The sequence below is a fragment of the Podarcis erhardii genome (assembly GCF_964252035.2).
Source record: "Podarcis erhardii genome assembly, chromosome: 12".
Taxonomy (NCBI): Eukaryota; Metazoa; Chordata; class Lepidosauria; order Squamata; family Lacertidae; genus Podarcis; species Podarcis erhardii.
Genome location: NC_138513.1, coordinates 1,358,998 through 1,372,048, shown reverse-complemented (window position 1 = coordinate 1,372,048; position 13,051 = coordinate 1,358,998). Strand labels below are relative to the sequence as shown.

Here is a 13,051-nt window from a genome sequence, read left to right as displayed (position 1 = left end):
GAAGCACTTTCCACATTCCAAGCACTGATATGGTTTCTCCCCTGTATGAATTCTTTGATGGACGGTGAGGCTGGAACTCGCATTGAAGCTCTTTCCACATTCCAAGCACTCATAGGGTTTCTCTCCTGTATGGATTCTTTGATGGGAAATGAGATTGGCTGTCCGACTGAACTTCTTTCCACATTCTATGCACTGAAAGGGTTTCTCCCCAGTATGAAATCTTTGGTGGGAAGTTAGATTTGCACTCTGACTGAACCTTTTCCCACACTGCAAGCACTGATACGGTTTCTCTCCTGTATGAAATCTTTGGTGGGAAGTGAGATGGGTGCTCCGACTGAAACGCTTTCCGCATTCCAAGCACTGATATGGTTTCTCCCCAGTATGAATAATCTGGTGGCCCTTGAGGTGGGCACGCTGCCCAAAACTTTTTCCACATTCCAAGCACTGATATGGTTTATTCCCAATGGGAATGTTTTGAAGGGGAGTGGAATGGGAGCTCTGAAAGAAGCTCTCCCAGCAATCTGAATATATATAAGGATTTTCCACTATTTGGATTTCGTCATGCTCTTCCTCGTTTTTAATTAGCAATTCATCACCACCTGCAACAAAGGGAGAAATTGATTAGATATTCTCAGGAAAAAATGCAGTCCCAAACTATTGAACAATGCTCATGAAGGCTTGTGATAGAGGAAGAACTGAAGGTCTTACCCCAGGGTTCACTGCTGTTGACTGGCAATACATATCTATTGATTTTGCTTGGCCCAGTCATATAATTTGTGCTATTTCAAATGTCAGTAATCTCGTTGGTCAACCAAAAATGTGGGAAGCATAAACCAAAACAAAAAATGTGACAGAATCTACTTCAAGTTCCCTAACAACTCTGAAGCCTACATTTAAAAGCGCAGGGCAGTTCAGGCCAGCCTATTTAGAGTTCAAGAAGACAGATAATTCAAGGGTAGCTGTGGGGGTGTCAGAATCACTTAAAGATATGTACAGTGGAAGCTCGGGTTATGAACGTGATCCGCATGGGTTGAGATTTGGCGCTTCTGTGTAAAGTGTGGATAGATTCAGAACTTACAGGGTTAAGAAGTTCTGAGTGACGTCTCACATTCCTGAGGCGTGGCCAAGTTTACGCAGAGAAAAGTTTTCCACTGTGTGTGACGAGGAGGAATGCCGTATCAGAGGGGGCAGGGCTGGCACAAAGAGCTCTTCCGGAAGAAGGGGGGCCAAGCCGGCTGGAAGGAGCCCTGGGCAGTGTTTTTCCGCTCGTTGGTGTTATGTTTGCAGTTCTCCTGACCATCTGCATCGCTCCTGCCCCCAGAGGAGCAGAGAGGCTGGACAGGATGCTTTCAAGGTCGCTTCCCATGGGAATCAGCCAGGTTTCCATGGCAGCCAGTCCAGGAAGGCAGCCAGGCGTGGGAAGCCGCAAGGAGTACGTGACTTAGACAATGACGGTTCTTATCAGCTGACGGCCTCACTGGCAAAATTTGAGGACTGCTCCAGGAAGGACAGTGAAATGTGCTGGGTTATAGACTCTGCAATTCCACATCTCGACAGCAGGTGGCTGTTATGAGATGCCTGCTGGCTCCAGAGTCTATAACCCAGCACTGTCTCTGCCTGTCCTTCCTCCTCAGAATCAGACAGACATTCTGAGAGAACGTCAGAATGCACTTCTGCGCACGTGCAACCTCCAAAACCCGGAAGTAACCCCTTCCGGTACTTCCACGTTTCGGCGGTCCGTAACCCCCAAAAATGCAACCTGAAGTGGCTGTAACCCGAGGTATGACTGTATCGCATTTCAAAACAGATATTATGATCAAATGGGCAGTCTTACTGAGAGAGTCCAGGATCCCACGATTCTCCTCCATGACTTCATTATGCAGAGCTCTCTGGTCAGGATCCAGCAAGGCCCACTCCTCATCCGTGAAATAAACAGCTATATCTTCAAAGCACACTGGACCCTAAGAGAAGAAGAAAAATGTCTTGCTGTCAGACAGCATGAAGATTATCTTCCACATGTCGTTCTGCTGTTTTCTGCCTCTTAACTGATATGTAGTTTTAATGGGATTGTTTTGCTGTACATTTTAACTATGGGTGCTTATTTGAACGTCTTAATGGAATTCTCTTATTGTATATTTTAACGATGGGTATTAAACTTGGGGTAAATGGGTAGAACTCCGTGTGGGGTTCCTCAAAGCATTCTGGCTGTGGGCACAGGGGAAAGTGGGGGGGGGGGCGAGGAAGCTCCATTGTGTAACTGATGGGGCTGCTTAGGTGAATCCTGGCCACTGTTTCGTATGGTTTGTCAACTGCTTAGAAGCTTTTTTAGCATTAAATGATAAACTTATAAATAAAACTGAAGCTACTGATAAATAACACTAGCAACGTTCATAAGGCTAGTGAACATGAGGTGGTTGTTCATCATTCTCAGCACATAAACCTCCTGGAATGGCATTTTAAGCCTTTGTTAAGGGCAGTTTTGACAGAAGACAAGAGATGAGCCAAAGAGATTCGTTTAGGCCCAGAGACCCCTGGCCTGCCCCCTCTCTCGGCCTCCTCCCCCCAAACAATCCTTATCCCTACCTGGTCTGGTTCCAGAGCTGCTGCTTCCCCTCCACCAGCATAAGAAGATGGATGAGGAAGCCTTGCCAGTATCCTTGTGTCACCTGACAGAGGTAAGTAGGAAGCCATGAGTGAAGAAGGGCATCTCTAACTACAGCTTGGCCATAGAAAAAGCCTCACCTGCTGCATGCACTGGGCTGTTTGTAGCCATTTCGTATTTAAGCTGTGTAAAAATACATAATAATAACAATAACAATAATAACAATATTAGTAGTATTATTTATACCCTGCCCATCTGACTGGGTTTCCCCAGTCACTCTGGGTTGCTTACAGTATATTTAAAACATAATAAAGCACCAAACATTACAAACTTCCTGATACAAGGCTGCCTTCGGATGTCTTCTAAAAGCTGTATAGTTCGTTATCTCCTTGACATCTAAACGGAGGGTGTTCCACAGGGAGGGTGCCAGTACTGAGAAGGCCCTCCCTGGTTCCCTGTTGCTTCACTTCTTGCAGGGAGGGAACTGCCAGAAGATCCTCGGAGGAGGACCTCAGTGTCCAAGCTAAGTGATGGGGGTGAAGAGGCCGTTTAGGGCTTTCAAGGTCAGCACCAACACTTTGAATCGTGCTCGGAAACATACTGGGAGCCAATGTAGGTCTCAGGACTGGTGTTATGTGGTCTTGGCAGCCACTCCCAGTCACCAGTCTAGCTGCCACATTCTGGATTAATTGTATTTTCCAGGTCACCTTCAAAGGTAGCCCCATGTAGTGTGAATTGCAGTAGTCCAAGTGGGAGATAAGCAGAGCATGCACCACTCTGGCAAGACAGTCCGTGGGCAGGTAGGGTCTCATCCTGCGTATCTGATGGAGCTGGTAGACAGCCGGACTGGACACAGAATTGACCTGTGCCTCCATGGATAGCAGTGAGTCCAAAATGACTCCCAGGCTGCGCACCTGGTCCTTCAGAGGCACAGTTACCCCATTCAGGACCACACCTGCCCACCCCGTCCCCCCAAAACAGTACTTCTGTCTTGTCAGGATTCAACCTCAATCTGTTAGCTGCCATCCATCCTCCAGCTGCCTCCAGACATATTCCACCTTACCCAGTGGCCTCTCTCTGGTGTCCAATGGGGTCCTCTCTGCCTCAGATGAATCTAAGGCCATTTCTGAAAATGGATCCTTTCCCTGAAAGAGCAAGGTTTAAAAACAGAGAATGGGGAGAATTAGAAAAGAGGCAGATGTAAACACTAACCCTAAACTTAAACTTCCTTGAATGCTTTCTAAAAAGATGAGCCACTATTAGAAAATTAGGAGGCACTCTCCCTCCTGTTCAGAGTCCCTTGGGAGTATCCAGAGGACAGTCTCTCTCACCTGCTTTCTCTCTGCCTGCTTCCTCTCCTCTGCCTGACTCAGGAGGAATCCTTCGGCCAGGGCCACCGCCTGGGAACTGGTCTCCGCTCCACATTCCCTCACCCAGCTCTCCATCTCTGGTGGAAGGACAGCCAGGAACTGTTCCAAGATCACCAGGTCCAGCATCTCAGTTTTCGTGTGCCTTTCTGGCTTCAGCCACTGATGGTCAAGGTGGTAGAATTGACCACAAACCTCTCGGGGTCCTTCAGTCTCCTGGTGGCACAACTGCCTCAACTGCTGGCTCTGCACATCTGAGCGGAGAGTGTCCTCCTCACCCAGGATCTTCTGCACAGAGCTTTTCCATAATCCCCCACTGCTCCCTGTTTGGACGGCATGGCCTCTTCCTGCTTCAGGGCCAGCTGAGTATTGCTCATCCATCTGGGCTCTCAGAAATCCCTCAAGAGATTGGAAGGAATCCTTTGGTCTTCTGGCCAAGTTCTCTCGGTCCTAAGTAGAGCTGCTAGCAAATTCTACAAAAGGAAATACATTGTACCATAATAAAATTCATACACGGCTTGGAGAACAAATAGGTTCCCTGAAGAAGAATGGAGGAGTCTTGCTCGGAAACAGGCTGGACTCCACATCCCAGACTCTGTGCTTTCACCTACACAAAAAAAGGGAAGATGTAAGTTTCTACCTCTTGGAAGGAAAGTTACTATGCAAAATGTGCAGGTAACAGAAGGGATTTCTGTCAAATGAATCAGCCTACTTGTGCCTTCCTTTCAGCGTTATCAATGAATGAATGGCGTCAAACTGAGATTGGCAGGCGAGTAATTTGTATGGGGTGCAATTTTGACGTGAGGCTCAATTCAGGGTGCTCACATGAAGGATTCACTATCCTTCACTAGTGACCCTCTTGGGGGGAGGGTGGCAGAGGGGTCCCTCTTGGTTGTTTCAACCCCCCCCCCCCGAGTTTGGAGTGTGGTGTGGCCCAAGACAGAGCATCCTGGGGGCGGTTCTCAGGTTGGGAAATTCCCTCCCCAGAGGGAAGAGTCTAGCTCCTTCCCCTCTTCACCAAGGCCTCTGACACCTGAGACAATCCAGACCCATCCTATTCCTGTGGCTGTCATTTGTTTTAACTCTTTTTAAGATGGAATTTTACCACTGATGTAACTTGTCCTGGGTAATAAATGGAGCAGAGGAACAGGCAAACCTCCCAGGGACACAGAACCCGGAACATGTTCAGTGTCAAGAACCAGGAAGCAGCATGAAAATGTCAAGGAAAGAGGCGGAATGGGGCAGGGCAGGAATGGGGCGAACTAAAGGGGGGGGGCTGCTTGTAATAATAATGACAAGCTTTACAACAATAACATAAAGCCTCAAGTGGGGGGGGGAAGCCTCAAGATACACATAGAACCTCAAGAAAGTGGGAGAGCTTGTTGGAATTGGAAATGTTCTCCCTTTGAGATTTTGGCAAAACAAAGCGCACAAACATTACAGCATCATGAGAGAGAGAAATTATATAATGCTTATTGTTTTTCTATTTTACATTTTACCTTAAAATATCAGTGACTTCCCTTCTTCTCCTTCCATGGTTCAAATTGCAAAACATAAATCCCCACATATCTTATATAAACTAAACCATTTAGTATTTCATTTTTACATCCCTCAGAACTCATTTACACTGTTGAATTTATCTTAATGCTGCCAGCGTTTTCAAGTTTACACATTCCCCCCCCCCATATATTCCAGTCTTTTCTAAATGTCTATTCTTCTTGTTCTCTTATTCTACAAGTCTGCAAGCTGCGCATATTCTGTCAACTTGAGTTGCCATTCTTCTTTGGTTGGGACGTCACTAGTTTTCCATTTTGGGGCTAACGAAATACGGGTGGCAATAAATAACATTTTTTGACACCTGGAAATTTCCATCTGAATTATCCCAACAAAAAGGACTCTGGGGTGTGTGTGTTTTTTGGAAAAGTACTTTTAAACATTTTTTTTCAATTCATTATAAATGATTTCCCAATACTCTTTTACTTTTTTACAAGACCACCACATATGATGGAACGTACCCTCAGCCTCATTAGATCTCCATCACTTAGCTGATTCAGTCTTGTACATCTTAGCAAGTCTACACAGAGTTAGATACCATCTGTGAATCATTTTCAGGGAGTTTTCTTTCAAGGAATAACATGCTGTGAACTTCAAATCGCTTTTCCATAGTTTTCCCCAGAGATTCAAATCCTATTATGTCCTAGATCTATTGCCCAGTGTGTCATGGAAGCTTTAACAAGCTTGTCTTTTGTTTCCCAATCTAATAACAGATTGTACATTTTAGGTAAGAGTTTTTCTTCATTTTGTAAAAGTTCTTTTTCAAAGCGTGAGCTTTGGTCCAAAAAACATTCTTTCCTGTCTGTTCTAAACATTTCATGTAACTGATAATACTGTAGCCAATCTGTCACATGGCTCCTTACACTTTCCACTTTCCCCCTCTGTAAAATACAGCAATTCCCTGTAAGTTGCCCATTGTCTGTCCATATTAATTCTCTTTCTTGTAATAGCCTCAATAGGAGAGAGCCATAAAGGTGTTTTCCTTTCCAGCAGATTTTTATATTTCTCCCTAACTCTGTACCGATTCTTCCTAAGGATATACCGTAGTTAATAAAACTTCTATAAATTTTTGCCTTCCCATATCAAGACATGCAGGCCAGCTGAATTTTAAGTCATGACCTTCTAAATCCAGGATGTCTGCCTCCAGAAACACCATTTGGCTCAGTGTGGTTGATCTGCACCTTACATTGTTTTATTGGTAACATAAGAGAAAAAAACAACTCTGCCTCACTCTTGACCTAAGCACAACTAACTCCAAGGGCTCCTGACAAGGCGTTTGGCCAGGAAATGTGGACTGTTACTGTGAACTCTGCTCTCTCCTCTTTCCCCCTTTTCTGGTTTTGATTAAACCAATTCATGAACCAAGAACTCGTACACTAATAATGATCCAGGTGTTGTAGACATTCCCATACACTTATTGTGCGGTTTTGTGATGCACAGATGACAAGAGAACACTCAGTCTATTTTTTCGTATCCTTTATTCCTCCTGTGATCCTTGTTTATTAAACCCAATAAACCAGTATTCCAAAAAGGAAGGGAACAGACAACACACACTTCCAGGTCCACACCTGCTCTGCATCTGCAAAACAGGATCAACCCACTTGAGATTCCTAAGAATCCTGGGATCTGTGCTTTCTTAAGGAGGCTGAGAGCTGCTAGGAGACACCCTCCAAGTGTGCTTTAATAAACTGTACTGTGTGCCAGGGAATTCAGGGAACTATAGCTGATGGGGAGGGGGTCTTCCAGTAGCTACAGCAATGGGGGGAGGCTGCCTCTTTCACCCCCATCTCAGGTTCCTTTCCTCTCCTGCCTTGGATGGGGAGACCTCTAGGGCTTCTGAGCAGGGCTTTCTGTTCAGCCTCCAAAGATCCTGGGGACACCTGAAAGGCTGCATGTGTCAAAGTCTGGAGAAGACCCCTGTGGGATGAATGGGTGGTGGGGAAAGCTTTCCTTCTAACTGAAGGACAACAGAGGGTTGGCTTGCATCTGGAGAAACTCAGCATCAGAGAGTCCTGTGGGATCAGGCCAATGGGACTTCCTATTGAGTCCCCCCTCCTGTTCTTACAGGGGCCTCTTCCAGGAAGCCCCCCAGCAAGAACAACTTCCTCCCTGCCTGTGGTTTTCCAGCAACTGGAGTTCAGAAGCATCTGAACTGAGGTCCAGCGCTGAGGGCCTTCTGGCGGTTCTTTCACTGCGAGAAGTGAGGTTACAGGGAACCAGGCAGAGGGCCTTCTCGGTAGTGGCACCCGCCCTGTGGAACGCCCTCCCATCAGATGTCAAAGAGAACAACTACCTGACTTTTAGACTTTTAGAAGACATCTGAAGGCAGCCCTGTTCAGGGAAGCTTTTAATGTTTGATGTATTGCTGTATTTTAATATCTCCTCCTCCATCACTTTGGTAGCAGCAAGTAGGAGCAGATGCAGAGAATCTCCACCCGGGTGAAGATGCTTCAAAGCTCACTCTGGGACCTGAGAGGAAAGCGCACAGAACTGCCACCCACATCCCTCTCCTCCTCCCTGCACTGGCCTCCTCCTCCTCTCTGGAAAGCCGTCTGGATTGGTGCCCATCCCATCCTCCAGTGGGAGGGAGTTCCCTCGGTTTAACTCTTTGCCCCATGACGCAGCTCTTTCTTTTGTCTGCCCTCGACTTTCCAACACTGAATGGCAAACGTCAGGCTTTCATTGTTGTTGTTCTGCGTATCTTTTGTGCCCGACTGTCTCCTTCTGGCTACAACCCCCGCCGACAAGTGTGACCGATTCACAAATCTGAAATGGGCTTATCTGCATTCCATTATGTTCTCCCCAAAATGGCAGCGTCTTGCCACCCTGGAAGAACAGAGTTGCAGAGCTCCTGCACACTCGCCCCCTCCCTATCTTTGCGGAGAGGAAGCGGGGAGGACCCTCTGCTTCCTGACTTGGGGGGCCCCCCATTGCCTCAGCTGAACAGCGCCCCCCCCATGCATCGTGCCCCTGCAGCCCTGGGACCCCCCCCGCCCCCACTTCTCCCCCAGACTCACCAGATCCCGGAATGCGCCACGGAGGCAGCGCTTGCGCCGCAGACAAGACAAAAAGCACCAGCCTCCCTTTGCAGGGACGGGCTTTGCAAGGAGGTGCTTTTGCTCCAGAGGACCTGCCCCCCCCCCCGCCTTTATTTCCTCTCCTCTCTAGTAATCCAGCTCGGCTCCGTTTAACCCTTGGCAAGCCGAGGGCACCAAGCTCACCCCTCTTCTTCCTCTCTCCAAAGCAGATCTGTGCATTGCGCACACCCGGAGGAGAGGCTTTATTGAGGGGGGGCTCCTGGCTGGGCTCTGAGCTGCCCCCTTCCTTGGCCAGAAACAGAAGGAGCAGCTGGCAGTGGGGAAAATCTGTGCAAGGAGCAGGGAACCCCTTGCTAGAATCCTAGAATAAGAGAGGTGGAGGGAAAGGAGCAAGAAAACCCTCGCTGCGATTTGGAACACCAGTTTGCAAACTGTCACCATCGACCTGCTGAGCTTCCGCAAGGAGGGCACCTTCAGCATCATCCTCCTCCTCCTCCTCCTCCTCATTTTTAATTTGTGTACCGCCTTTCTATCTTACAGTACTCAAGGCGTTTTACAAGCTGAAGAAACAAAAAATGTACATCTTATAACAATCTAATGCAAGGCAAAAATGTGATAATAAAACAAAACTTTAAAACAAGCAACCTACATCAAAAAAGGGAACATTCAACGATCATTAAAAGGTAAAGGGACCCCTGACCATTAGGTCCAGTCGCGACCGACTCTGGGGTTGCGGCGCTCATCTCGCTTTATTGGCCGAGGGAGCCGGCGTACAGCTTCTGGGTCATGTAGCCAGCATGACTAAGCCGCTTCTGGCAAACCAGAGCAGCGCACGGAAACGCCGTTTACCTTCCCGCCGGAGTGGTACCTATTTATCTACTTGCACTTCATGCTTTCGAACTGCTAGGTTGGCAGGAGCGGGGACTGAACAACAGGAGCTCACCCCGTTGTGGGGATTCGAACTATCGACCTTCTGATCGGCAAGGCCTAGGCTCTGTGGTTTAACCCACAGCGCCACCCACATCCCTTCAATGATCATTAGAATAGTATAAAATAATAATAATAATAATATCAACATATAAAAGTTAAACAGAAATCCACTCAACAGTTACACTAATTTCTAAACTATAATCAATAAAACAACGGCAATCCACAGTACATAAAATAATACAAGACACATTGAGAAGCAGAGACTAGAGGGTGGAGCAAGGCAGGTGGAAGGAGGCCTTGCCTGATGAAGTCTCCCCCCTCACCTCTGGGACCTGGCTGGTGTCTCCTTGGAGCGACCTCCTCTCCAGGTGCCCATTGGACTCATACCGATCCCGGACCACGCTGGCCCACAACTGGACAGGTGTGTAAGGATACCTTGAGGTGGTGCGCATGCTGCTTCTCAGCCCAAGTGCTCAGCACAGCTTACGGCAGGGTTTTCCAAACTCCCACCACCAGAAGCCACTTGAAAATTTCTGGCCACTTAATGATTTCATTCAGTTTATTGTAGCTTTTGTGGCAGAATCCCAGAATTGTAGAGTGGGAAGGGGCTCTGAAGATTTAGTCCAACCCCCTGCAATGCAGGAATATACAGCTGCCCAGAACTCATGACCTCAATGTTATCAGCCCCAGGCCCTAGCCAATGTTCTCTGCTAGAGACTGCATGATATTTAATTGTATTTTTTTTATTGCTCCTTTTATATCTTACACATTGTAGTTTTTCATATTCCACAAAATTCAAAGTGCAATGCAATATAATATGCTGGATAAGAGAAGGAACTAAAACACAACTAAAAAGCAATATGAATATTTACTGGGGTAGATGTAGCGTCTCCCATCTTCAGTGACAAAAAAGCAGGAACTATTTGTCTTCTTACTCCTCACTGAGATCTGGCAGAATGAAATATGCAAATGCCACCTCCCAATATCTCAAGGGCTGTCTCATGGAAGATGGAGCAAGCTTGTTTTCTGCTGCTCTGGAGGGGAGGACCTGAACCCATGGCCTCAAGTTACAAGAAAGGAGATTGTGACTAAATATGAGGAAGAAGTTACAGGTAGGTAGCCGTGTTGGTCTGCCGTAGTCAAAACAAAATAAAAAAAATTCCTTCCAGTAGCACCTTAGAGAAGCAACTAAGTTTGTTATTGGTATGAGCTTTCATGTGCATGAACACTTCTTCAGATACACATGAAAGCTCATACCAATAACAAACTTAGTTGGTCTCTATTTTTTTTTATAATAAATTTTTATTATTTTTCAATCCAATCATACAATTTTATCCAGATTTTAACTGATTTTAACAAAGTACAAATTTTGGTCTTCCTTCAGCTTCTCTGGTAATCATCCATTTTTACCCTTCAATACGCATTCCTTTAATTGCATAGCCATTAGTCTTCCCTCCCTTTTCTATTTTCCTTTAACAATACCTCTTAAAATTTTACAGTGCTTCTTGAAACCCCACTAGCGTTGTTTGCACCTCACATATATTTTTCAGATAATCTACAAATTTTCCCCAATCCTCGATGAACTTTTGGTTTCGGGCATATCTTATTTTCCCAGTCAGTTTGTCCAGTTCCGCATAGTCAGTCAGTTTCATTCTCCATTCTTGAATTGTTGGTATTTCCTCTTGTTTCCATTTCTGGGCCAATAAAATTCTTGCTGCCGTAACTGCATACTGGAAGAGTTTATAGTCTTTTCTTCTTATTTCTTTTCCTGTAATCCCTAAAAGAAAGGCTTCTGGTTTCTTAACAAAAGTATATTTTAACATCTTTTTCAATTCATTATAGATTGCTTCCCAGAAACTCTTTACTTTCTTACATTCCCACCATGAATGGTAGAATGTTCCTTCTTTCTCTTTACATTTCCAGCACTTGTTACATGTTTTATACATTTTTGCCAATTTTGCCGGTGTAATGTACCATCTATAATATACCATCTACAAAACATTAGTTGCTCTCTAAGGTGCTACTGGAAGGAATTTTTTTATCAGGAAGAACTTTCTGGTGGTAAGATGGTGGTGTATTTTGCTTCCTTGGAGGTTCCCCTGAGGAGACGGGTGAGGTTTCATAGCCAGGTGTCAGATGCTCAACAAAGGTTTTCCAGCTCCACAATGGTCCTACCCCACAAGGTTGGCGCAACCCCTAGAACCTTCTGCCTGAGAAGAGATGGAAGAGATTAATGCTCTGCACCAGAGCTTTTCTTCTTTGGCTATTCATAATGCCAAAGAGGATTCCCCCCCCCCCACTCCTCTTCCAACCCTCTCCCTCTAGGATGGGGTTGCCTACTTCTTGCAGAGCCTTTTCCCCTGCTTGCTCCTCCTCCTGTTCCTGGCCAAGGGAGGGAGCAGCTCAGAGGCCAGCCAGGAGGGTCCCTCAAAATAAAGCATCTCTGGCTGTGCGCGATGCTCTGGGCTCCTCCGGAACGCCTGCTTTCCAAAGAATAAGATGGGTGGCCTAGGTCATCGTCTTCTTCTTCTTCTTCTTCTTCTTCTTCTTCTTCTTCTTCTTCTTCTTCTTCTTCTTCTTCTGTTTCTGTATTGGGGAGAAGGGGGAGTCACAGGGCAGTAGGGGTGTGTGCATGCAGGGCCTGTTCGCACACCCTCCAAGTGCCCCTATGTTCCAGGGCTGTCCCTGATTTAGAGACGCTGTCCTGGTTTCTGATTTTATCCCGGAATGCCCCATTCTCCCTTAAAGGTAAAGGGACCCCTGACCATTAGGTCCAGTCATGGCCGACTCTGGGATTGCGGCGCTCATCTCGCTTTATTGGCCAAGGGAGCCGGCGTACAGTTTCCAGGTCATGTGGCCAGCAGGACTAAGCCGCTTCTGGCGAACCAGAGCAGCTCACGGAAACGCCGTTTACCTTCCCGCCGGAGCGGTACCTATTTATCTACTTGCACTCTGACGTGCTTTCGAACTGGCAGGAGCTTTTCGAAGTTGGCAGGAGCCATTTTCCTTTAGGGCATCCCTTTTTTCATTGGAGATGTGTCGGAGGGAGATGCCGAGCTATCCAACCCCCAAGCCGTCTGAAGGCAATCCTGCATAGGGAAGCATTTTTGCTTAACGTTTTATGATGTTTTCATATATGTTGGAAGCTGCCTAGAGTGGCTAGGGCACAGGACGTCCCTATTTGAATCAGTGAGATGTTGGAGTGTATGTGTTTTGCCCATGCATGGGGGGACCCTGAAGTCAGGGAGCAGAGGGCCCTGCTCCCTTCCTCTCTGCAAAGACAGGAAAGGTTCAAGGTAGGTTTCCTTTCATCCACTTTGGGGAGGGGGCCTCTGGGTCAGGACAGCAGTGTAGCTTGAATTATTGGTGCGCACCCTGAGAGAGCCAAGTGGGGCAGCCTGCCCACCGGCACAGCCATCGCCCCACAAGTGAGCCCCGACAGAACGAGCTCCATTGGCCCCATGCCCTCAAGGCCACGATCCTCCTCCCTGGGGGTCCCTGAGGACTGGCTGCACATAGACAGACATAAAAATACACAAACAGTGAAAACGGAAACCTGA

The 13,051-nt window shown here is 46.8% G+C and overlaps 1 protein-coding gene and 1 long non-coding RNA gene across 2 annotated transcripts in view; both read right to left on the bottom strand.

Annotated features, from left to right (window-relative positions):
• The window catches only part of LOC309325899 (uncharacterized protein), a 77,726-nt gene extending 68,896 nt beyond the window's left edge, over positions 1-8,830 (bottom strand). Inside the window, exons 1-3 of the mRNA XM_081834249.1 lie at positions 8,541-8,830; positions 3,934-4,576; positions 3,666-3,747 (exon numbers count right to left, since the gene is read on the bottom strand). Of these exons, the coding sequence (XP_081690375.1) occupies positions 3,666-3,747; positions 3,934-4,350 (499 nt within the window). The 5' untranslated portion in view covers positions 4,351-4,576; positions 8,541-8,830. The remainder of the gene's footprint in view (positions 1-3,665; positions 3,748-3,933; positions 4,577-8,540) is intronic.
• A 2,682-nt stretch (positions 8,831-11,512) lies between these two features.
• Positions 11,513-12,070, bottom strand: LOC309326136. Its single transcript, XR_014150191.1, has 2 exons — positions 11,832-12,070; positions 11,513-11,701 (listed from the first exon to the last, which is right to left on the bottom strand). It is a non-coding gene; the product is annotated as an uncharacterized lncRNA (long non-coding RNA).
• Between the last annotated feature and the right edge of the window lie 981 nt (positions 12,071-13,051).